Source organism: Cygnus atratus, chromosome 3, assembly GCF_013377495.2.
Source record: "Cygnus atratus isolate AKBS03 ecotype Queensland, Australia chromosome 3, CAtr_DNAZoo_HiC_assembly, whole genome shotgun sequence".
NCBI lineage: Eukaryota > Metazoa > Chordata > Aves > Anseriformes > Anatidae > Cygnus > Cygnus atratus.
The window spans coordinates 31215558-31241616 of NC_066364.1; the positions used below are offsets into that span (position 1 = coordinate 31215558).

Below are 26059 nucleotides of genomic sequence, written 5' to 3' on the forward strand. Positions count from 1 at the left end.
GCATGAAAAAGAATGTGTTGCTGCAATACATTACTTAGATATACCGCAAAGGAATTTAGTATCCCTTTCTGACAGTAAATTAGGACTTCCAAGTTTACATACTGGTAAATTACATGAAATTGTTATGGTAACTACACCCTAAATCAATGGTGACATGTTCTTTGTGATGATATTTCTTCCCAGAGTGATACAAGACTACTAGGATTACTTGGGACCCCTGGACCTAAAGGCCAGAAAGGAGAAATTGTAAGCATTTTGTATGAAATTTGGAGAAATTTCAAAGCTTCCATCTAACCTGTCTCTGCCACCTTTAGCATAGTATCTTTTATTCGATTTATCACAACGGTCCTTGAAGGAATAGATTTTCTATATGTGTGGCATTTGATTGGTGTAGTTCAGTGTCCAGCTCGCGCGCCATTCTGCAGGTACCGCAGTGAGTCTTTGTCTTCTAACCTATGAGAGCCAGAAAGGAAAAATGCAGGAAGAATTATGAGTAGCTTCCATAGCACTGGCTGAGGAGAACTGAAGTTAGATGGCCTTCCTGTTAGGCAAAAAAGTATCCAAATAGGTCAAAATTCAGAAAGATATTGTGGTAGTAAATCATGAACATTAAAAGCAGTTTCTCTGTAATGATGGAGCTTGCTATACCAAAAATACTTATAATGAGCCTATAAAAATTACTCAGAGGTCAAATTCTAACCATATGACAATATATTGTTTATAGGCACCTTCCCTGTTTAAACAGTGGCATGATTTTTTGACAATTGGCTGCCTTTTAAACTTGGAAGAAAAGGACAAGCACCAGATGTCACAGGATTGAGAACAATTTTTATTGAGAACCCTGCACATCTGCCATACAATACGGTCATGTAGATTGATTTGGAGCAGCAAATTCCACTGCAGGAAGAGTTAAGAGTTTGTGCCCTACACAAAACAGAGTACAGATGTAATACAGGAGAAGTTAATTTCCATTTGTTAGTATATAAAAGTCTTAAAATATAATTTCTTTTGTTAAAAGGGTCAAAAAGGAGAAGCAGGAATGATTGGAGCAAAGGGAGAAAAGGTAAGTTAATTCCTTAGTTATTTGCTTGTATGTGATGCTAGAAGGTGGCTGAATGTATGGATAAAATCTTGGAAAGTAGATTCAGGATCAAGAAAATTTATTTAGGCATTAGGAAAGCTGTCAGGATCTGAATGTCCTTAGTAATTTACTCAGTTCCTACCTTAAGAAAATATTTACATATGCAAGTAAAGTTCCTTGTTCCAATGGTTTGCAAAAGTCTTAACTTTAATCACATTCAGATGTTACTGAATACCATTCTAAAATTATGTTTATATAAGTTTATGATCAGGGATTACTTCATGAATTAGATGTCATTCATACTTTTTAAAATTGAAAGTATGTATGATCTTTGATATCTGTATGAATAAACAGGAATTTTTAAATTATTAAAATTTGTAAATAAACTTTTGTAGTTCAGTATTATTTTTGGTTTCAGCTTAAATTTTGCAGATTTTTACTGGGGAATAGGTGTCTATAGGTGTGTATCCCTCATAAACTTTTGAAGTCTATATATTTATATTCTATATAGGTTTAAAAACAACAATAATGAAGAAGAACATTGCTCACCAAACCCAGACATATGTACTGTTTACCATTTGAAATAACACTGTGTTATCACTTTTATGTTGTCATAGGGAGAGCCTTCTGAAAAAGGGGACAAGGGAGATCCAGTAAGTATAGCCATATCTTGACCTGATGATGTGAATAATTTATTTTGTGTGATTTTTGTACGGTGTTCATGTGGTAATTCTTTTCTTTGTACACTTTCATTAGATTCAGTGATTATGTAGCATAACATGTTTATTGTCTCCTTCTTACATGTGCATTAAATTCAATCTGGTTTTAAATAAAACGCTGAGATGTGGCATAGTACCCAGTTTTTCACCATTTCTGCTGGGACAAATAGACGGCCAGTTATTACAGTCCCTGAACTGAGCTTGCAGAAGTTTTTGTCCCTTGAAGGTTCTTACTCTCTTTCGTTTATTTCACGAAATTGTATGTGGGCTGAGCTGTATTTTTTTTCAGTGGGTGTGTCATTTTCCTCACTGTGGCATTTAACAGCGGGCAGTGTTTTTATAGCCATTTTAAGTGTACCTAATTTTTCACTATTTCAGGGGATATTTTCAGAGCACTCGTTCTTTAAAAGTCCATTTACATGTGTTGCTTATTTTTAATTAACTATTGTTCTCTCCCGTGACATTGGACAGAAGCTAGTTATGTTGTTTAATACACAACTGAAGGTTGCTTAGACACTTGTGATAAACATTATAACAAACAAAATAAGGCATACAGTAATAATGTGTTGTTTTGGAGATTAATATTATGTCAGTAGTAGTAAATTATTGGGGAAGAATAGACTTTAGACTAGAGAATCTCATAAGCAAATGTGATTTCAAGCAATTGTTCTTTAAATCACTACCAAAACCTGCAAACAAATTAGTTTGAAAGAGAAATGCCTTTCAAAGTTTCCACAAGACTTCAGAAATTCTTCAATGTTTTCTCAATATTAAGTTTGCAAACTATACTATAACATTCTAGGGTAGCAAATTAAATTAATAGTTGATCTTAGTTTGAGTTTCTACTTCTTATGGTCATATCTGCTGTTTTTAGGGGGAAACTGGAAAGGAGGGATCAAAAGGAGATAAGGTATTTTTGACCTGTACACACTGAAATACATGGCTGGTGTACGTAGCTGGTGCTGGGAGACATAACAGTAAAGCTGTTTTTTTCTCAAACACTATCATTAGGGTGAAACGGGAGACCCTGGACCACCTGGTCTCACTGGAAATCCAGGATCAATGGTATGTGAAAGGTATTTTTGTGGAGTTAACATTGCATAAAACAGTCTGCTATAATATAAGAGGAGTCTGAATGGTATCAACTCTTTAGCTGGTATTAAAGAGCAGCGACTGCAAATAGTGTATGTCAGAAGTTTGTGCATGGATCATGGCCATTTTAATTCTAGTTCATAAAATTTTTGATTTCAGCATCACTTAGCAGGGAATACCTATGCAAAGCTCAAATGGTTCTAATGTTATTTGGTCACTTAAGCATATAAGCGTTCATTTTGCAGTTACAAATGCACTGAGAGTATCCACTTTATCCATCAGTAGGGCAAGGAGTAACCACTGCCAGTACATTAGTAGTTCCTGTGTTTCAGACAGCCTGTAGTGTTGAAGTAGTCATCGCCTTGCTTTGAAGAAAGTGACTGAAGTACCATTTGGTCTTCAGGATCTCTCAGTGGTTTGTATTGTATCAAAGACAGAATTGGGAATTCTGAAAATGTGACCTCCACTCAACACTGTTCACGTTCCATGCAGCAATATTTAGCAATTCATTAGGCGTGGGCAGGAGCAGCGCTTGTGGCTCCAGTGACCAACCTCAACTTCAGCAGTCCCCTACAAATGTTAAGAGGAAAAGGATAGTACCCAAGTTCCTTAGATCATCAAACAGGCATCACAGGTGGAATAGATGCAGCAACAGAAGTCCACGAAAATACAGCTTTCTGTCATCTTAAAAATCATTCTCTAACTCCTTAGACTGCTCTTTGGAGACTAATGGGTACCTTCAGGTCCCTCCTTGGCACAGGCTGTTGAAATAATTATTGCTGCAGTGGAAATCTAGGTCACTGTCACACTGTATACCTTCCAGAAAAGGCTTATAGAGATCCAAAGGATCATTATGTTTTGCATCAAGTCATCCTCTTTTCTCTACATTGCAATTCCCATTTTTTAATGTGTTCTGGAGTCTTTCAGTACTCTCCGGAATCTTTCTGATGAGATCTGTTCTGAAAAGAGAATGAGCACCTACCACATGGTTCAAAAATTTGATTTGTCCCTTGAGGGAGGACATGTCCTTGTTTTACTTCATTTGTTTTCACTTTTCCTTTAGTTAGTGCCTTTGTATTTATTTAGTATACATATTTCATATTTTGTACATATTAGTCTCAAAAAAATAATGGACTAAATTAAGGGAGTATGACTGAGCAAAGTCTGTACTTCTTACTCCATATAAAAAATCATGTTAAATGACAGATGGTTTAATTTCTTTGTATATTCAAACTCTTTACACTGAATTATAATAGGTGTCTTGACTTTTTATCTCAAATGTGTATTATATCATCTCACAGGGACTGCAAGGACCTCCAGGACCTGTTGGGCCCAGGGGACTGCCAGGAGAAGTCGTATGTATTGTGTAATTTCACCAAGCAGTGTAAGTGTGGTATGTGATCATTTAGCCAGTGAAACAGTGCCTCAGAGGTTTCCATAGGTACTCCATTTGTGAGTGGTACTATAGAAATCAGCTGTCAAAGAACAGTAATGGACTGTGCCTCAGGACAGTGATTTGCTTATGTTCTTTTTGTCCTTGTGTTACTATCTGCATAAGAATGTAAGGATGATAATATTAATTTGAATTCTGATTCACAGGTAATTAACTCCACAAAAATCACTCTTACCTCATGAGATTAGGTGAAAACTGAAAATCTCTGGCAAAGTGTGAATTATGTTATACCATGAGCTGCAAAGAACTGTGTGTGGAGCAAAGTAGGGAAAGTAAGAGTACCCCCCAAATTTAAACACATTGTCTTCTGTACTATTTCTGTCTGGTTTTGTACTATTCTGAATTGTTCTACTTCACATAAAAGGGGTAAAGATTAATAAGAGAAACAGAATAAACAATTATATTCATTGTCTTAGCATTTAGGTCAGATTTATGAGCAAAACTCGTATTCAGAGCCAGACTCATCCCCTACCTAATTCCATTAAAACTATGGACAGCATTAAATCATTAATCAGAGTAGACGTATTAGTTGGAAATAAATTAATAGAAAACCCTTTTTTTTGCATTACTTTTCAATAGAATAAATTTCTAAAGCACTTGTGCAGAAAGTGGAACAAGAGATTATTCTTATGATTGTCAGTTGGTATTCCAATTTAATTGTACAGTGACTTTCTGCTAGTCATAAAGTACTGAAAGTCATTGTATGGCTGCTGTAGGTGAAAAATAATTTAAATAGTGAAAAGATGGCAGATAACGTGTGTGTGTGTGTATTTGTGCATGTGAGAGTGTCCAAAACTGATCAGCTGAGCTATCAAGCATAAGGTTACTCCCAGTGCAACGTTGGGAGCTGCTTTAAAATTCTGATAGAACGTGTACTAAACAAAAGTGGCACAAATGGGTTCTCCAGTTAGCGGAGACGTAAGACAGGCCTGCCAGTTTGGAAACTGATCACCAGTTGTGCACATAGACTATTTGAACAGCAACAACCAAGAGGTGAGAGAAACAGAAAGAAGTGGTGTCAAAAAAGAAGGGTTCCTGAGAGGAAAGGGAGATCCTCCAGGAGGAGGGTGTGTATATGTGCAGACACAATGTCCACTCCATAATCAGTAAATTTAAACTTCCATATATTGTTGTGATGATTTGATATGAGAAGAATATTTTTCAGGTACCTTTTTTTTTCTTATGCTTTTAATTTGGAAGAGTGGTTGAAACAAGTAGCTGTCTGTATAAGGACAGAATGCAATGAAGAGCAAACAGCTATTGAAAACCCTCACTGCTGGCATGCAAATGTCATTATATATAGATGCTCATAAAGCTACGTTTTACGCTTCTAAGAAAAATAAAAGAAATATGAATTTTCATCTTTTTCTCGAAAAGGCTGCTTTCCATTTGTGTTTAAACACTATGCTTAGATAAAGAATGATAGAATCATTAAGTTTGGAAAAGACCTCCAAGATCATCTGGTCCAACCATCCCCCTACAACCACTGTCACCCACTAAACCATGTCCCTAAGCACCATGTCCAACCCCCAGGGACAGTGATTCCACCACCTCCCTGGGCAACCCATTCCAATGCCTGACTGCTCTTTCTGAGAAGAAATGTCTCCCAATTTCCAACCTGAAAATGATATGACCGTTTTGTTTCGGCAGTCTGTGTTATTTACTATGGAAATAACTGCAGTTCTTGATAAACTGCCTGGTACAATAGTATCAAGCTGAATAAGATGGAAGAGTTATGAGAAGAAAATTATGTATTTGTTCCAGCATAGTAAAAGAGTCAACAATCAATTGAACATTCCAAAATATTTGATTTTTTTTTATGTTTTATTTTATTTCTCTGTATTTATAACAAACCCTTGATAGAAAGGGCAAGGGAAGATAATGAGGTTAAAATCAAAATGTGAAAAATCAGAAGATTTAGAAATAAAAGATGGAATATGAAAATAATCCAAGATAATCTTGATTATTTAATATTGATTTAAAGTAAAATGATTCATAAATTTGATTAAAGAAGCATTATCAACCCTTTAACATTATGGGTCAATACTAGTGCACAGTAAATAATCCAGTCTAAGTACATTTTCATCTGTAATTTTTAGATAAATTTTAAGGGAATGGCTATAAAAACATTCATTTTTTAATATATATATGTGTATATATGCATAATTATATTTTTATTATTATTATATTTTATTTTACTAATTCCAGGGCTTACCAGGAGAACATGGGATACCAGGAAATCCAGGAGTTAAAGGAGAAAAGGTATATTCTAACAGTTCCTAATTAAGTTTGGCATATTAGAGCATATCAGACTGTCTTCTTCTGAGGAAATGTTCAGTCCACCTGTAGTGCATCTCTCCAGCAGCTTTATGAATTAATTTAGAAACGTACAAGGGGGAACTGCCATCTTTTCCTTGGAGATATTGCAGGCCATTTTGGCAACCCAATTGCTCTTTAGATTCATAACTTAAGAATTATTTCAAGAGAGGTTGGGTTGGGCTGTTGAAATAAAAATGTGTCATGCAGAAATACCAGCTCAGGTCCTGACAACAGAATAGCATTTTCAGAATAGTGCCCTAACCAGACTAATGTGTAAAAACCTGCTTCACAGCCAGACTTATTAATCTTGGCAGAGCACTAAGGCAGCTATACTGTCTCATATCTGAGCCAAGTCTGGGATCTCTTTATGGCATTGCATTGTGCTGGGTAGACAGCCTTTTGGTTGGAATTCAGCTACATCAGCAAGAGTTGTGTGTGTGTACATTGTATGTAGAGAAGGGGAGAAAAGACACTATACAGCCATACTGTGAGCTGTGTGAAGTGTTATGATATTTATACATCTTGAAACACAAAGGAAATTAATAAAATCCATTAATAGTTTGAAGAAAAACGAGATGATGAAAATGCAGGAAAAGAAAGTAATGGTGGAATAATGACAAAAAAGTACTATCGTGTAAAACAGGCAATAGTGGAATCAGAGAGAATCACAGAGAATTATGCAGGAGCATGTAAAATCAAGAGGACAGTGTAATAAAAGGCACAGATTTACCTATGTAAGCAGGAGGAATTGTAGAGATGTGGAGCAAGAGATGCTGCATGCATTGAAATGAGAAATGTAAGTGTGAACAGGAATACAGTGAAGACCAAGGTTTTAGCACTAGGGGTAGGTAACTGGAGAGAGAGAAGGGGGGCAGAGAGAGAGTCTGAAGCTCCTACAGTGGAGTAATTGTCAAGGCTTAGTGACAATCTGAATTTTGTGGGGCTGCAGACAAGGAAATATAGATCAGATGCACTGCAGCATGGAAAACTGAGAGAATGCTAGTTATTATTAGGGGTTCTACGGTCTATGCCTCTTTTTCTGTAACTTTTTGAACAAAATAGGTTTTTGTTAGAAAATTGATGCCTTTAAATGTATTTTCCATGCATACATATGTAGCACTTTCAGGAGTTTTTTGGTAACTGTGAATAATACGTTAGGAGAACAATGCACAGGATTTTCCTGTCTCCTAAAAGCTGAGGTACTTACAGATGCAGGGAGCTGAATCTCTGTGGAATTAAATGTGATAAATTTGATAAAACCATGGTCATGATTTTGATACCCACATAGGCTCACTTGCTTAAAATTAGCAGTTATGAAATGCGGAGCTCTATAAAGCTTTGGGTGTTTTTTGTTGTTGGTGGTGGTGGTGGTGGTTTTTTTCTTCTCCATTCTTTCTCTCAGTATTCATACATTCTAGGATAATCTTAATAATTTCAGTTTGATTCATTTATCTTGTAGGGGGACCCTGGTGGGATTATGGGACCGCCTGGACATCCAGGTCCAAAAGGTGAGGTGGGGCCTCCTGGACTAAGTCTGCCTGGAACACCAGTAAGTCTGCAATCTGAAAAGACTTCTATGGCTTTTTTTCTTGTAGGGATAATTGTTAAAGAATCTGCATTGCACGATAAAAGCAGTATGAACAAGTAATTTTTCAGATAAAATTTCAAACTTGAAATACATATTACAGAGTTATTGTAAGTACATTAGAATATAGTCTAGAAACCCATATTGTTAGTGCAAGGCCCACACGCGGTTCCAGTGACAGTGATATTAACAGCAAAGGTGTATGTAAATCTGTCATGGTTTACTTATAAAGGCTGACTAGTTTTGGCAATAAAATTCAGCTAGTGTTATTGATTTCAAAATATAATTTGTTTTTCTTGGTTGTTATTTTATTTTATTTTATTTTAGGGTCCTATTGGTAGTCCTGGAAACCCAGGTCCACGGGGACCAAAGGTATAAAAAAAAATATTATTATTTCTGTTTCTGAAAATACAGGACAATAGGCTAGTTTATGTTCTCAGACCTGTTGTAACTCAAAGCCTTGTGCCCTTCTAGGGAGAAAGAGGACTACCTGGTGTACAAGGAGCCCCTGGGGAGATGGGGCCTCCTGGAATAGGCATTCAGGGATCACCAGTAAGTATACCAATACCCAGAATTTGGGTTTCTCGCTGTACATTATTGAGAAACTGCAACAAGTAAATGAATAATAGTAAAAAGTTGTGCCATAAACTCCATTCTGACTCAGTTCCCAGCTCAGCAACTTTTCACTTTATCCAGTCCCAAGAACGTCTAGTAGTGTTCACTTAAAAGCAGAAGCCTGGAGAAATGAATCAATGGCTACTTTGCTGACAAGCCAGTAATAGTATTGACATATCTTCCAACTAATTGTGTCTGCTTCTAAGCAACAACTGTTTGTCAGCAAAATCCAGCCTGAGCACTGGTACAAGAGAAGAGGCATCTTCTACACTGTAGATGATGGCATTTTAGTGGTACTGGAAAAGGCAAAGAAGAGATGTAGAAGGCTTTGCGTCAGCTTCAAGATTTTGCATTTGTGGTGACTGCTAATTACAAGCTTAGGTCTACTGCTAATAAATGAGAACCTTACACTGTCCAGGTACTGTGTCAGGAAATAGTGAAGTTCTGGTTTTTGACAACTTTCCTCATGCATCTCTGTGAAGTTTAAATTCAAACATGAAACAAGTTGTTGTAGTTAACCTAGAGCGTTCATACTAAATAAATCTTATATAGTAGTAACTGTTTCAGTTATTTAGTTTGTTTCCCAGTTTTCTTTATTTCTACTGCCTTTACGTAATAACATCTGTAGTATCTGCAGATTGTTCAGTAAAAAAAGAAAATTGGTGGTAGAGATGGTAGATGTTAGTGTGCATGCTCTACTGTGGTGAATGGGGTAATCTCTCTTCAGTCCAGGCCAATATAATTGAGCAATACATTTCAGTTTATTGAAAGAACCCAGATACAGAGAGAAAATGTTTGAGAAAGGGGTCTGGAGATTCACATTTAAATTCAGGTACATATTTTCAAATCTTAATTTAAAAATTGTCTAATTTATATTTAAATCTTATAATTTGTTTTTATTCAACAAACTCTCTGGTTTCTTGTGATTCTCCTAGCTAAATAACATATTCCACCACAGATCATTCTTATTTGTCATTACTTGACCTTAAAAATGCACCTCAGCAAAATCTTGAATTCTCTTGATTTGGGCAAAATTAGACCTGGATTTAACAACAAGCCTTAAACAAGTCTTTATTGAAATGTGAACTGAAGTGGTATCCCACATTCAGTATTTTTTGATCAAGTTTATCTCCTTTATCCCAAAAAGTGTATCTACTGATTATTTGAGATTTTCTTACAGGGTCCTATAGGGCCAACGGGATCAGCAGGTGTTCAGGTAGGATACAAACTTTCTCTTTATATATATAAAAATTAATTTAGTTTTAATAGGTTTGCAGTAAAAGATAAATATTCTTAAATCCTAAATGACTTTTCCTGCTCTTAGGGCCCTAGGGGGCCTCCAGGATTACCAGGAACTCCAGGTACCCCGGGTATTAATGTAAGTAATTGTATATATACAGAAAAAAGTAACGTGCCCCTTGTCAATGTTTAAGGCTACCAGATTTTTAATTTGTTTCTAGGGCACCCCAGGAAGAGATGGAAAGCCAGGACTACCAGGCCCTCCAGGCGATCCTGTATGTATACGTAGAAAGCTTCTACAGTTGTTTTGGAGAGAAAATTTTAAAGGAGCTAAGATAACCTATCAGCCTAGAAGTCCAAAAGATTAAATTAATTTGATTATTCAATCAAATATTCTTTAACTTGATTGTAGTATTGCAGTATAAATTAAACTTACATTGACATTCCCAGGATAACACACTGTTTTCAAGTGTTACCTTAATGTTTGTGTACTAGCATTTCTGCCAGGCTATAACTTGGCAGGTTACTGTATGAGTGTTCCTCAGTCTCATAAGAAGTTCTGTATAATGCAAATTTTCAGGTGCAGACCTTGTTAAAAGAATGGGGGGGGGGGGGGGGGGGGAAGTGTATTCTGAAGCTAATTTTGCTATGCCACAGAAGGAAGATATTAATTTTTGATGAAACTCTGAGAATAGTTAGTCTCCTGTGATACATTCCTTTTAACAATAATGAAAAGTTGAGTGGCTGGTTTGGGGGGAGAAAAGCCACTAAATGAGTTCTGATCCTTCAATACGCTTTAGAAGTTATTATCTCCTCTTGAGTATTATAGCAGTGATTTCTACTTAACAGTGTTATGGCTTTACTGATTTTGTGAAGTCCAACACTACAAGATCCATGAAATCTACATATGCCTCAGGCCAAATTGTACCCTGAGAGATTACTATTTTACATGGGAGTCAGGAGAGTCCCATGTGCACGTTTACAAAGAGGGCATAATAGCAAAACTTCAGTCATTATTCCTGCTCCTGTCTTGAACCCCTACAGCTACTTCAGAGATTTTTGAAAGCAAACCTTTGTTTAGAAACAAATGCTTACAGAGGCTTTTATGATGCCAAATGAAGCTTTATTGATTCCCTGAGCCATTGTTTGAATGTATTCCGTCAGCAAAATAAAAATCTGTAGGTGTTTGGAAGAAACAGATTAAAAATACTGCTTAAAAATAATAAAAACTAAGATCGTTAAACTCACTTGTGATCCTCTTGGTCTAATATGACTTGGTATTTAATCAAAGAGTTTAAAAAAATAGATACAGTGTTTATTTGAGATATATCAAAACAAAGGAAAATACAACCTCACATTTCAACTGTATTATGTCCTTTGGCAAAATCTCTGTTTCTTGCCAAGACATGAACTTGGCCTTTTCACTGAGCGGGGGCAGTGGCCTCAGTCTGTTTGTTGCTTAAGCTAACAATTCTACAAATACCTGACCATCATACATATTCCTCAGATGCAGAGACTTGCTTCATGTCTTTTGAGTGATTTAAATTTCCAAGTGTCCAGCAATGAAAATGTAAGGCAAACATTTTCCAAACAGGTCTTCAGACTACTGACAGCCTGTGAAGAGCTTAGAAATGCTCCATAGCTGCTGCAGGAATGCATTAGGCAATAAAATTAACAGTGCTTGCAGTTAAACATGTGGTCATACAGGTGCACAGCAATCTATAAGTATGCCTGGGGACTGACAGCAAGGAGCAGATCAAGGAATAAACTAGCCCCAATGTCACACAAAGATTTCATGTCAGAAAGAATAGTCAGCTTTCTCCAAAAAAGAGACGGCGAACTAGCTAGCATGTATGTGTCGTTGATCATCAGGGATTAGGATAGTGATTCCATTAGGTTGCTCCTATGTTATCATCAGTCAATGCAGCAAACCTTTTCTGGTTGCATAATACTGTTCTGCCTATGTGGCTGGACCATTTGCCTCATTTAAGTCATGACTGCAGCAGTCCCTGAACACGCAGCAGTAACTGTTACAGTGCATTGGGAGACATTTGACAGTATCAGTAGCTCCACAAAGGACTAAGATCATCGAATAAAAGCAGATCTATCACTAGCATTGAGCATGAAGATAGAAATTAATTCATAGAGTCAGAAAGATTGAGATATAAGTGATCTTTGGTTAGCAATGGACATAAAACCAAGAAAAATGCACTGTAAATGCAATTATTCAAAAGGTGAGTCAAGTCTACTATTTAATAATCAAGGAGATCAAATTACAAACTCTGCAAAGAAAGCTGAATAATACAGTGGCTTTTTGCTGTCCACTGGGAAAAAATATTTTTTTTTTTTTCAGAAAAAAAAAATATCAATTTTAATAAATTTAATAGGAAAAGAATGAGCTAAAGAGCTTTTACATACAACATGAAAGTCTGGTGGAATTCACCTCAAGAATGAACCAAAGCAGTCTCTAAATGATTAGCAGTACTTGTGAGTACTTTGAGAAAGGTGAGGCTTTTGAGGAATGGAGAGACCAGAAAGCATACATCATAAAAGGTGAATAGGAGGGGAACCAGAGTATAATAGGTCAATTGAAAAAAAGCTTGATTGCTATAAAGATATTAATTATTTTTCTAATTAATTCTAAATACTAATGATAAGAATGATATGAATACAAGAATGCAAGCATTATTTTGATAAGAGCCTGGCATGGAATAAATCATTTTTCCATTTCTGGAAGGTTAACGTTCTTGGGAAAGACAGAGAAACAGTGCTGCTATGTATCTTGGCTGGCTTCAAACTTTGAGACTATCCTCATGATGTTTTTATAAGCAAGCAAAAAATGCTCTTGAAGTAATTGCCATATAGCTAAGGCTTATCAAAAAAATATGGTATCAGTGTCTATCAGATTATTGTCAAACTCTGAAAGAGAGGTCTCTCCCATGCCCAGTTCTTTTCAGTGTTTTAATTTTATTTGGACAAGTAGATACAAACTCCATAACTGGTCTGGGAAAGATTGCTAGCTCTTTGAAGATATAATCAAAATCTAAAATTCAGAGACAGTTTGAAGTCAGTAAGATGAAACTTGGGGCAGATGATCATAAACTGCTTAATAAGAAAAATAAAATCCATAAATAGAGTATGTTCTGGAAGGCCCAGTGCACTGTAAACTAAATGTAAGTAAAAAATCTGATGCCACCACTAAACAGACAGATCTGAATGCTAAAACTTACTAGCAGGGGAGTTACTGCCTTTTGCTCTCTTGAAATACTCATCTCTTTGGAGAGAACATATTTAAAAGAAGATGTAGCAAGCAGGAGTAAGGCTGGAAAATAAAGGCCATCTTAACAGTTTTAAAAGCCCAGTATATGTCGTACACTTATTCAGAGTTCAGTGTATGTAGCTGTGACTTCGCAGTGTGTGTGCAGTTAGACTGGATTAGCTATATGTGCAGAGCAGATGAACTGCATTGCACAAACGCAGTAGACTTTCTCTCATACTTGTTATGCCCTGGCAGCTGGATGGTAGGACCCTGTCTTAAAATTGTACAGTTCTATGTCTTAAAATTGTGTAGCAGCTAAAATAAGGACATTAGAAAACTTCTCAGCATGCTTTTAAAGGGGGTGACACTGTAAATGGTCTATTCATGATTACACTTAGAATTGAGTATATTGACAGTGTTTCTCTTGAACTGGTGTTTGACAGGTGTTGCTACCAACCAGCAACCAACCAGCAGTTCTAATATGCTACAAAAGTGCTTACATTGTATTTTTCTTGTAAAAAAAAAAAAAGAAAATGATTGAAACACATGGAACAAAAACAGTAACAATGTTCGAATGTGTCTAATTTTATTGTATGCCCAGGGTTATTTTTGCTTCAGCAAGTGCAAAAAGAAATAAGCATTGGGAATTGAAGTCTATTTGCAAGTGAAACCAATGATAATCAGCTCAATCGGATTTTATGGGGAGTCTTTAAATGTAAGTTTAATGACAACACTTGGAAATCTGAGGATGCAGATATATTGCAGCATAGTGTTAACCTATTGATTGAGCTTTAAATGGGTTGGCTTTAGTATTGGTACCAATTCGTCTGTGGCAAAACAGAGTTTTGCACTAATTCTTAATGTTTAAAGGCTGGACAAAATACTACATGTGTTGCACATGTTGCTGAAGCTGGATTATTTCCAGTATCTGAGATAATTTATTGAAGTTAGCTTTGGCATCTCCACAATTCAGACTGCAGTTCACAGTAGAGTCAAAGCCCAGGAGAAAACAGAAGGAAAACATCAAAAATAATCAGGTGAGAATAGGCTGTGAGAATTTCCAATAAGGATGATGTGTTGCTGGTATGCTACAAAAACAACACTGTGCGTATTACTATTTGAAAATGGAATTTACTATGTTCTGGAGTTACACTGTCGTCATGTCAACTTTGTTCAAGCTGTAACAAAGAATTATGTTGGTAGATTGGGTCAAGAGTGATATTTAACATTTAAAAACTATGTTGAATCCCTGGTTTTTATTTAGAGCTTTCATAGAAAAAATATTTCAGCCAACGTGTATGTAATCATCTACCTATGCAGCCATCTAAACTTTAGAAAACAGAAGTATCTATTGGAATCGGTAGCGTTGAGTAAAATATTAACTGCAGGTGCCTTTTATAATTTCAGATTGCACTGCCACTAGTGGGAGACATGGGTGCTATACTGAAGGTAAACATTTTCAGGCATTATAGAATGAATCATAGAATCATAGTGTGGTTTGGGTGGAAAATTTGATCTTGTGTCAAAGTGTCTTGATCTTTAAGTGATCTTTCAAGTGAAACTTGATTTTTAAGTGTCAGCTTAAGTTGACACTTAAAGATCACCTAGTTCCAACCTTCTTGCCATGGGCAGGGAAATCTTTCACTAGATCAGGTTGTTCAAAGGCCCACCCAACCCAATTTTGAACACTTCTAGTGATGAGGCAGCCAAAACTATGGGCAACCTGTTCCAGTGCCTCACTACCCTCATTATCAAAAAGTTACTTATATCCAGTCTATATTTATCCTCTTTCAGTTATAAAAATAAGAGTAGAACACCTCATTTTCAATTTCTGACAACGTTGTGCTATCTCTTTTTGAAAGAAATAGTGTCACTATCTCATAAAATGGATTGAGGTTGGAAAGATAACAATTACCAGTAACAATCAATTAATTATATGTTACCTGCTATAAACTTGATTTCCTTTTGCTGCGACTCTGTGGTCTCACCACGGAGCTCTAGAAATAATTTAACTCAAATTCTACATTCAGACACTATTTTACCAAAACTATATGGTCACACTTGTATCTGCCTTACTTTATTTCCAAATATATTTTAATAATATACCATACCTTCTTTTTTTTTTTTTACTTATTTCTTCCAAATTTTGTTAGAAAATGTAGCATTAATTTGACTATTGAAGCTAAGCTTCTATTACTAACATTATTTATTTAGTTAGTTAGTTATTTGCAAAAATGTCTAAATTAGTGTACCTGAATCAGCTAGCATGAGAATGAATGGCAGACTCATCTAGTAGGGATGGTGACAAAGGCAGGAAGAAAGGCCCATCATAGAAATGCTTATTTATTTTGTGTCTGTTCCTCAGGGTGATCCTGGCACAAGAGGTCCTCCAGGCATCCCTGGCAGAGAGGGGCCAAAGGTAAGTTTCTGAAGACAGTACTTTACATTGCTTTGTTGCTTGTTAAAAATAAAAAGCCAGATTTTTTTTTCTGTCAGACTTAACTTCTCTGTTTGAGCCCTATTCCTGTAGTATCAGAGAAGCTTAGAAGTTCCAACAATTTTTACAGTTCAGTCCTCTTCCTGTGTTAGTGTACCCTTCCTCTCTGGAAAGTAAGCTAAACAGCTTGGGAATTGAGTCCCAAGCCAGTATAGCTCTTTTGTGTCTTGTCTCAGTTAAACCTAGATCACACTTAATTATCCAGCAGTGCATTGCCATCTATAGGCTTATTTTAAGTCAGTCATTCATGCAGGAATCCTTCAGTGAAGAAAGAAACTTCCCGTATAACCCTCTAGTGTGTAACAACTGGATCTTCTGTGCCTTTGCAAATTGTTCCCTTTGGGAATAACTCAGCAGTTTCGCTGGGACTTGAAGTTTCACTGAGGTCAATCAAAGTTATGCTTTACTGTAATCAGATCAAGTGCCATATGGTTTCACATAGAAATTTACAATAGTAGAACCTAATTACTTGAACTTACTTGAAAGTAATTACTTGAGAGTATACCTAGTATACTTTCTCCATGTGGACAAGCATTTAAGCTCTTTGGTATTCATAAAATGAGACTGTATCTCCATCAGTCTTTTAGGCTACTTCACCTATTAAGTAAAAACAGTCTTTTCCTTTCATCTCAATGAGAGGCACATTTTAAAACTTAAGATAGTATTTATTTTTTAGAGTAGAGCTTTTTTTATTATTCATTTATTTATTTATTTATTTAATTTTACTAGCACTATTGCTATAAGGGTTTCATGCTAGCATATATTAAATGTGGGTCACAAAATGCCCTCCATAGCATGAAATTCATTGTTATCTAATAGAAAGTATTTGTTTGAATGTTATGTTTTCATAGGGAAGCAAAGGTGAACGTGGATTTCCTGGGCTTGCTGGAGAGAAGGGCGATGAGGTAAAATTAATTCATTTCTGTAACAATTACTTTCTTACCTGAACCTTAATAAAGATTTAGACTAAGAATGATGCACATAGAATAATATTCCGTTCTTTAAAAGTGCTGAGATAGTCGTGTATCACTATAAATAGCCCTTGTCTGGAAACTTTCAACAAGATTAAACACTATTATTGAATTAAGTAGAATCTATTTCATATGTGTGAGGATTTTTGCTCATTTGTATATTTTAAACTCTCAAATTTCTTTAAATGCTAGTTTTTAAGAATACAGAATAGAGCAATAAAAAGGTAAATGCTAAATATTTTCAGAAAATACTTCATGTTCTATAACGTATTTGCTTTCGTTGTGTTAGTTCCTATTTAACATTCACTTATTCCATTAGGCAAATACTGTGATAGGAACAGTAATAACAGCAATTACTATTAAGTGGAAATCAGAAAATATTTGGAGACTGAATTTAAAATACGTACAGTATTTTGCGTCACATACTGGATTCATAGAGTTATTTTTATGTCATTACGGGAAGAAAAAAGGCACATGACTTATGGCACAGAATCCAAAATAGCTGCTATCGCTTTCATTTTAGATTGAAATATTTGCAGTTAACAGCTCAAGAATAATCTCTGGGAAAATAAAAAAAAAAAAATCACCAAAGCAAAAGCTATTAAGCAGATGAATCTGAGTAAATAAATAATTTTCTTAGTGCCTGTAGCCAACTGAAGGAGACAAAATAAGTTGTCTTATAAAAAATAGTTGATGACCACTCTGAAATCCCAAAATACTTAACTGGTACCAGTTAAGTATTATTTAATACTTAATGTTACTAACTAGTATTTTAAAATACTTGAGCTATAATGAGAAAGTAACACATCCTTCATTTGCATGACCTATAGCATATCTCTACAATTCAGCCCTAGCAGTATGAGGCATTAACAAAAAAGAATAATGCTGACACTATTTAACTATGGAGAATCAAAAGAGAGATTAGAGGCAATTAGGGTAAGAAAGGTAAGGTTATAAGTGGTAACTATTTTTTTCAAAGGAACTCCAGATTCAGTTCACTCTAATTATTTTTTTTTTATTGATTCAGTAGGGTACTGTGCTCTGCTTTTTCACTGTTTGATAGCTGGTTAGGTTCCTTAGCTCTGATATTTTCAGTGTTTAGTAATGTCTTTTGATTAGTATTTTATGAGGGTGCAAGTGAATTTATTTTCAGAAAAACATATAAAAGAGATTACGAAAAAAAAATAAAGTTTCAAAGTAACTTTATTACAAAGTTACAAAGTTTAAAATAGTGCATTTACTTTGATTTCTATGATTTGGTGAAATGAGAAGAGATTCAGAACCAAGCCTGAAGTTCTTCGAAAGAAATGGTGATACACTCATGAATGTCAGTATGATTTCAGATAGCCCTTTAATCTTTCTGTGAAGCTTAGCTGTCTAGCATAATATGTACAAACCAAAACTGTATTCATCAAATGAAACATCGTGAAAAGATTTGAATGAAATCCTGTCAGCAGTTCATATGGTGATAATCTAATATTGTACAGTAAAAATGGTGCCATGCTTACCACTTCAGTACAAGTTTGTCTGTTAGTCTTTTCTCTCTGAACTAGAAAGGAAGGACAGTTCCTCAAGTTTCATTTTCTTCAACTGATTTTAGCATTTACAGCAGATGAAATTTTACTGTGGCCCATGATACAAGTTAAACAATTACTTTATGTAGAATTAATTTCCTTTTAAAGCATTCCTTTTTTTTTCAGAGAATGTTTTTTCTAATATTAGCAATAAGAATTACAGAAAATGTTCCTTTGGTTTCATATTCATTTTCTGGATGACTGTGCTGTACAAGTAAAATAATTCGAAATGAGCAGAGAACACATTATCCATTGGATTGCTGAAAAGCTACAGAAGTGGATCAATGTCCTCAAAGAAAAGGAAATCAATTTCTCTCTCCACCTCTAAATCTTTCTTGATATTTCTATCTGAAGCTTTTCCCTCAGACCCTCCCTCAGAGCCCTTCTTTCAGGGCTCCTGACCTCTTTGGTTTTCTGCAATAGCCACTTGACAATGCCTTCTGTAACACTGCACTTAACGATAGAAACATGCCTTTTCTGAGGTGATTCCTGTTTTCAGAGGATAGGCACCCAATGCAGATAAAATGACTCACTGTTCAGTGGGGCCTCCATTGACTACAGAGGGAATCAAGAGCATTTAGCTTAAATATATATAGTGCTGTTATACATTATAATATGCTTAATATTATTTTTATATTTATTTATTATTCATTACACGTTATATTTTATATAATGTATATTATTTATACACTATCTATTATATTATATATATTCATTATATATTATTATTTATTTATTGTTATTTATATTTATGTATATATAAAGCTATATATATATTGTATGTAGCTTAGATATCAGGTTGTTACATGCCTAAAATTTCATCTGACTGAGGCTGGTGGGGCAGAGGAAAGAGTTCAGCGATGTGCGCTTATCTCAAAACCCACCTGTATTCACTGTAATAGGTCACATGCCTGTATGTTTAGTAAATGGATACCAGAATCTATTAATTTTCAGTCTATTGAATAAAATAAAAGTGGAAAGCAGGTCAATAAATACTATGAAAAATACCATGTTTTGTTCTCAGCAACAACAAAAAAGCATCGTTGCATTTAGATCCCAGAATCCCAGAATTTCTGAGGAGGGAAGGGACCTCTGGAGGTCATCTTGTCCAACCCCACTGCTCAAGCAGGGACACCTAGCAGGCTGCCCAGGACCATGTCGTGATGACTTTTGAAGATCTCCAAGTAGGGAGACTCCATAATCTCTCTGGGCAACCTGTGCCAGTGCTCAGTTAACCACACAATAAAGAAGTGTTTCTTAGTGTTCAGAGGGAACCTCCTGTGTTCCAGTTTCTGCTCATTGCCTCTTGTCCTGGAGTTGGGCACCACTGAAAAAAGCTTGGCTCCATCCTCTTTGTAGCCTCACTTCAGGTATTTATAGACATAGATGAGATATCCCCTGAGCCTCTTCTTCTCCAGGCTGAACAGCCCCAGCTCTCCCAGCCTCTCCTCATAGGAGAGGTGCTCCAGTCCCTAGATCATCTTGGTGGCCCTACATTGGACCCTTTCCAGTATCTCCAGGTCTCTCCTGTACCTGGTGGGTGCAGCAGTGGACACAGCACTCCAGGTGCAGCCTCAGCAACGCTGAGTAGAGGGGAAGAAGGATCACCTCTCTTGACCTGCTGGCAATACCTTGCCTAATGAAGCCGAGTATACCGTTACCTTTCTTAGCTGCAAGTGCACATTGCTGCCTCGTGGTCAACTTGGTGTCCACCAGGACTCCCTGGCCCTTTCTTGCAGAACGGCTTTCCAGCTGGGTGGCCCCCAGCATGTCCTGGTACCTGAGGTTGTTGCTTCCCAGGTGCAATACTTGGCACTTCTTGATGAACTTCATGAGAATCTTGTCAGTCTACCCCCCCACCCTGTCAATAGCATGAGGTACCATTGAGAAGTCTGAGTAAATGTTTGGGGTTTTTTTAGTGATAGAAAATTAATCTGTAAGGAAAAGCCAGACAGACTGTTCTTGTTTGCACAATTAAGACCAGGAGATCTAAAGGATATAAGCTAACAATGGAAAATGTTGAAGGATGAATTTTGTGTTTGAGTCAAGCAGTTAGTTGCCTCTAACCATGTTCAATGATAATCTCTCACCTACAGGTATATCATTTTTATTCCTAAAATAGGAAAATGTGCTTTGGTATTGTTATAATACTGATGGAAGCGCTAAATGTAAGTAGTTTTTGAGGCTATAAGTGTACATGGGAGAGGCAACAGGCATATGCTCTTTCTAATTTTCAGGGCCTTCAAGGTGTTCCTGGACTGCCTGGTGTACCAGGACCCAGTGGACCATCTGTAAGTGTGTGCTATCTTCTATGGTCTAACCTTTCTCTGCAAAGGTTGCTGTAACTATCTAGCAAAACTTCTTATTCTTAGTTTCTTATGCCTCTTTATGGCTTTTAGGGGAGTAATAATAAAATCTTACCCACAGTGGCTCTAAAAGAATAAACTATGTTATGAGTTGATATTTCTGAAAATACTGTCATTGTCTGGCCTCAGAGTTGATGTAACTTAAATGCTTTTGGTGTTTTGGCCTTACTAGAGACTCTCTGAGGTTAAAAAATGTATGATGGGCAAACTTGCAGTTAATTATGTATTTATACTCCAGTTACTGTAATAATGTTAGTAATAAAAATCTAAAAATATTTCTAACTGGGTATTATGAAAGCATTAAATGCTGAAACCAAGTAATTATGAAGTATGGGAGTAAAATAACAATATTTAAAGTCACTGAAAAAGAATAAATAAAAATACTGGTATTACTGGGAAAACTTGGGATTTTTTAAAATTCTATTTTCTACATACAAGATGAGGTAATATTAGTTAGTTGGTCATTACTTGTTCCCAGGTTGTTGACAATACTAATGCTTCCCTTCTTTCAGAAATATCAACACATTTAGGAAGCTTAATGTGAAATATGTAAATTACCATTTTAGCAGTGAAGCATGATTCTTAGAAGTATCAAGAGATGTCGGTTAATGTCAGTGCATTTAGTCTGCACAAGGTGAAAATACAACCACAAACACAAGTTTTAGCCTTCGTAAGGCTTATCAGTAGGACACAGCTGATGTATCAGACAGAAAAGAAATATTTAAACCTGAAGGAGAAGCATAATTAGGTTTAAATGACCTTCAAAAGGTGTAAGTTTTAAAAACTAGGCTGCAATGCAAATTTCAGTGTTTAGTTTTTTCTTGACTGGGATTAACCAATACTGTGTTTGTTGTGCAGGGAGCCATAGGAAGACCTGGGCATCCTGGTCCTGCTGGGTCAAAAGGCGAAAAGGTATACTTTCTTTTTAGTTTTAGTAAAGATCTGTATAGGCTGTGTAATCCCTTTACTTTCCTATGCTTTGGCTTTTGTTGTTCTTCTCTTCTCTTCTCTTCTCTTCTCTTCTCTTCTCTTCTCTTCTCTTCTCTTCTCTTCTCTTCTCTTCTCTTCTCTTCTCTTCTCTTCTCTTCTCTTCTCTTCTCTTCTCTCTGTTTTTTAACATAGAATGCAAATGTGAACTTGACATATATTTTCAAATAATTTTTATTTGTCTTAAGTGCTTTCCCCAAACAATGCCATGCAATTGGGCTTGTATTTTGAAGCATAGCCCTTGTGGTGCATGTAAGGTGCAGAGAATGTTCTCTGAGTATGACATATTATATAATATTAAGAAAGTGAAAATACCTTTGTGAAATAGTGTATGACTAGTTACTACTTGCTCTGCTTCTCATTCTTTTTCCAGTATTTTAGTCAAAAGTAATTGCATACTCTAAAAGTGGTTCATGAATGCTGAAAGTTATTCAGTATATGTATTCAGCAAAAGTATATAAGCTTCCTTTATAATTAATTTAGGCTGTTATAGCACTGGTTTTTTAATCAATTTTTTATGAGGTTCTTGATAGTTTCCATTAAAACTAAAATTCGTTTCTTGGGCACCTCAGATCAATGAAATACCACAGACAAAATGAGTTGGCAAAATACTTTTGGGGAGAATTTTTCTTTCTTTTTTTTTTTTTTTTTTTACATGAATATGATTTTTTGGAGTTTTTTTCAGCTTTGGCTTGGGCTTTTCCAGGCACAGTGCTGCCACATCAGTCTGTGATCCTACTAATACTCTACAAAACCTTGACTCTGGTATGACTAAGAAAAAGAAACATTACTTTGTAAAACTGTGAAGTGACTTCAGTATAAAAATGAGTTGAGAACTGTCTCCTTCCTGACCATAATAGAAATAATTTACCAAACTCATTTCCTTTTTAAGTAACCATTGTTAAAAACAAGGTTTTGTTAGTTCCATGTTTACAATTCCAAAGTACTGAAAAAAGAGTCTGAGAATGCAGCGTTAGGCCAGCTGCTTAACGCGTGTACATCTCTATCCTTGGTTGAGGCCTAAGTGTAGCTGCTCTTTATATTATGCATCAGAAAGATCAGGGGAAGGTGGCCTCTTACTATCACGTGTGAGAATGAGAAAGCCATTTCTCCTTAACTAGTGTGCCATTGATTGAAAAGGACAAAAGTCAGATCCCTGAAGAGTGACGAGCTGAACAATAGCCAGAGTACCTTCTTCCTCCTTCCTTTATCTGGGGACCACATCTGAAAAGTGATCATGTAATAAACTTTCTAAAAGAGACCGTTTTTCTCCTTTCGTGAAATACTCTAAACCTTCCAATCTGGAGCTTAACATTTCTAGCACTTAGCAGGACTATTTGGAAATTATCCTAATATAATAATAATTAAATATTTATATATTTCTGGTTGGTTGATTAGTATTGTTGTATGCTCAGCTTGACTTTTCCCACCTTAATAATTTTAAATATGCAGCCTAGGTTTCTCAATGAAGTAAGTCTATTAAAATTCAATGAAGTGAGTAAAAAATTCTGGCAGACCTGTTCTAAATTATAGAGAATTTTTAACTGAATCTTAATGATGAGATTTTGAAAAGATCTTGCTTGGGAAATTTGACATTTAAACCTTTGCGCATCTATAATGCTCAAAGCTTAAAAAATAAGATAAAACTTTGAAACTTTTTTTTTTTTAATATGAGCAATTTAGTGCATGTCATCAGTACAGACTACAGCTACAAGTACCCACAGATAACTATTTTACAGTAAAAACCAAGAAGATATTCATTATAGCTCTTAATAAAGATTTTTTATTTTTTTTTTACCCAATATGTTTCTGAATAAACTGAACTTCTGAAACTAGGTCATCTTGATTTACCTGTGAATGAACAAACTGAGGATTGTTTTTAGCAAAACAATTTACAAACCATAAAATGAATGTTAACTTCTATCTGCCAATTGCTTAGAAATTTTTATTAACAAGTGTTTTTTCCTTCCTCTGCCTGCTGGTAAATATGAAGCGTTTCACAACCCTACTACCACTACTATTTTGCCATAAGGAAGTTACTACACATAAAGCATCAAGTAACTAACAAAATACAAGCTGGTATAAAGTAACATTTAATAACTTGCCTAAAGCTTTAGCAGGAGCTGTTCAGGATAGTTTATTCTTGATACTACCTATTCCTATTGACTGTATCTCTTGTTTATTGTCATTGTGGTCATCGTAGTTTGGGTATGGAACAGATCAGAACAACAGTTATATTAAATGAGTTTTATATCTCTCATTATGCTAGGGTAGTGAAGGTTCTCCTGGGAAGCCTGGACCACCTGGACCTCCGGTAAGACATATTGTTTACATTTTGAATGGTATGCTGGAAACGATACACCTATGAGTAAAATGTAATGTCATATATCAATAATTGACTGTCTCTCTAATACATATTTGTAGTGCAGGAAGACAACGAAGTCTTCTTGCAAAATATTTCTGTAATCCTCTTTTTTTTTTTAACTTGTGATTCATCACTGAGTAAGTCCAGGTCACTAAAGCCATCCTAGAAATTTGGTCAAATGAGTTACTTTAATAACCTTGGACACGAAGGTTAGTTTAGACACCTTGGTTACCTGACATCAGGAAACTCTGTAGTCATGTAACCTAGGCAAGTCCATGGAGCTCATTGGACTCTAAATTAACTGGACTAGTACCTAACACAATAATAGTTCTGGAGAAGTAATAACTGCAGCACTTTAAAATCCCTAACCCTAATGACAGCTTTGGAAATGCCATACCTAACCATAATCAAGGGAGAGCTTTTGTTCTAAAATCTAGCCTTATCCTAATGATACCTGCCTACTTCACCTGCAGCCTTTTTCTAGCCTCCTCCGCAAAAATTAATTTTCTTCTGCCCCAGATTTAACCCTAGAGCCAACTCCACCTAGCTTAGAGGACTGTACACTTTTCAGTCGTTGCTTAACAGTTCTCAAAATTCAATCCATATCTCAGGAAATTCTCTAGAGCAGCAGCTGGTTTTAAATAAGGACATACTGAGAATCTCAGAAATTTGGTATTAGGATAGCAATGAGGACATTGCCAGGATACAAGGTGTGCATAGTAATGACAGAATAACTAGCTAGATCTGTGACTTTGTGTTGCAGCACTAGTTTTCTGTGTCCATCAAGTTTTATACATGAAATAAGTGTAAAAGCAAAAATAAAACAATGCATACTATATTTGTTTGCATTATTTTTATGCATAATGAGAGTTTTCATCCTGAAATCATGAAAATCTTGAAATCTTTAAAGATTTCAGAGCCTCAGACGAATTCATTTGTGCTGGAAGCATGTTGTGGGTGGGGAGGAGGGGGTTGAGTTGAGAAGGCTGCCTGGAGCTGTTTTCAGTATAGTCATTTTTACATACATGTTTTGTAAACATTCATACAGGAAGAATGGCTAACATTCAAAAATCTAAATATCTTCAGAACAAGAATTCCATCTGTTCATAAGCTGAACAAATTTGTGTAGTTTGAACTTTTTGTGCATTGGAAATCATCAAGCCAAACATACATTGGCAGTTCAGCCACTGACTTTTATGTATGAATCAGTTTACTTCTGAGCTCTTTGCTTCTTATCAAGTCAAGCATGAGTATTAATTTAGAGTTACAGATCAAGCCTTCATGTTCTCAAATCACTTGAAGTTTAAGGTTAGTTGCTTTCTCATTTTTTAGTTTAACACTGATTTTCAAACAGGCATGAAAGAAAATGTGCAATGCTGCCTTTGCTTGTATCACTTGACCAGTCACTCATAGATTTTATGTAAGAATATTAAAACGTAATGTAAACTGAGAATTTACAGGTTTCTGGTTTTGTAAGTAAAAAAAGCTTACATAGGTGTGCATCTTATGTTCTTACTGAAATGCTTGGAATCTGAAAAATTAATCTAGAGCAAAAATGATACCACAGCTTTGCTGAGATACAGGACTTGAACAGGGCATGAATTCTGACTTTGTAGCTCATAGTTGTGATACTTAATCGGTTTTTTTGTGTGTGTGTGTTTTAAAGGGTATGCCTTACAATGAAAGAAATGGAATGAGCAGCTTATATAAACTCCAGGTATTTCTTAATAACATATATTTTTTTCAATCAGCACCTAATTTTGGTCCACCTCAACTTCTAAATTTGCTGTTGCAGGGAGGTGTGAGTGTCGCAAGTTATCCAGGTCCACCAGGACCTCCAGTAAGTATTTAATAAAAATGTAATTTCTAATAGTTCAGGCAGTAACATAGGGTTAATTGAATGCAGTTTTGATAAATGCCATGGAATTGGATTTTAT

General features: G+C 35.7%; 1 protein-coding gene across 1 annotated transcript in view; it reads left to right on the top strand.

Annotated features, from left to right (window-relative positions):
• Positions 1–26059, top strand: part of COL19A1 (collagen type XIX alpha 1 chain) — a 192935-nt gene that overhangs the window by 141550 nt on the left and 25326 nt on the right. The window contains exons 17-37 of the mRNA XM_050709490.1: positions 184–246; positions 1019–1063; positions 1699–1734; positions 2675–2710; positions 2812–2865; positions 4194–4247; positions 6554–6607; positions 8124–8213; positions 8577–8621; positions 8724–8801; positions 10045–10080; positions 10189–10242; positions 10325–10378; positions 14770–14811; positions 15728–15781; positions 16711–16764; positions 20642–20695; positions 21629–21682; positions 24027–24071; positions 25789–25839; positions 25918–25962. Coding sequence (XP_050565447.1) covers positions 184–246; positions 1019–1063; positions 1699–1734; positions 2675–2710; positions 2812–2865; positions 4194–4247; positions 6554–6607; positions 8124–8213; positions 8577–8621; positions 8724–8801; positions 10045–10080; positions 10189–10242; positions 10325–10378; positions 14770–14811; positions 15728–15781; positions 16711–16764; positions 20642–20695; positions 21629–21682; positions 24027–24071; positions 25789–25839; positions 25918–25962 — 1098 coding nt within the window. The remainder of the gene's footprint in view (positions 1–183; positions 247–1018; positions 1064–1698; positions 1735–2674; positions 2711–2811; positions 2866–4193; positions 4248–6553; positions 6608–8123; positions 8214–8576; positions 8622–8723; positions 8802–10044; positions 10081–10188; positions 10243–10324; positions 10379–14769; positions 14812–15727; positions 15782–16710; positions 16765–20641; positions 20696–21628; positions 21683–24026; positions 24072–25788; positions 25840–25917; positions 25963–26059) is intronic.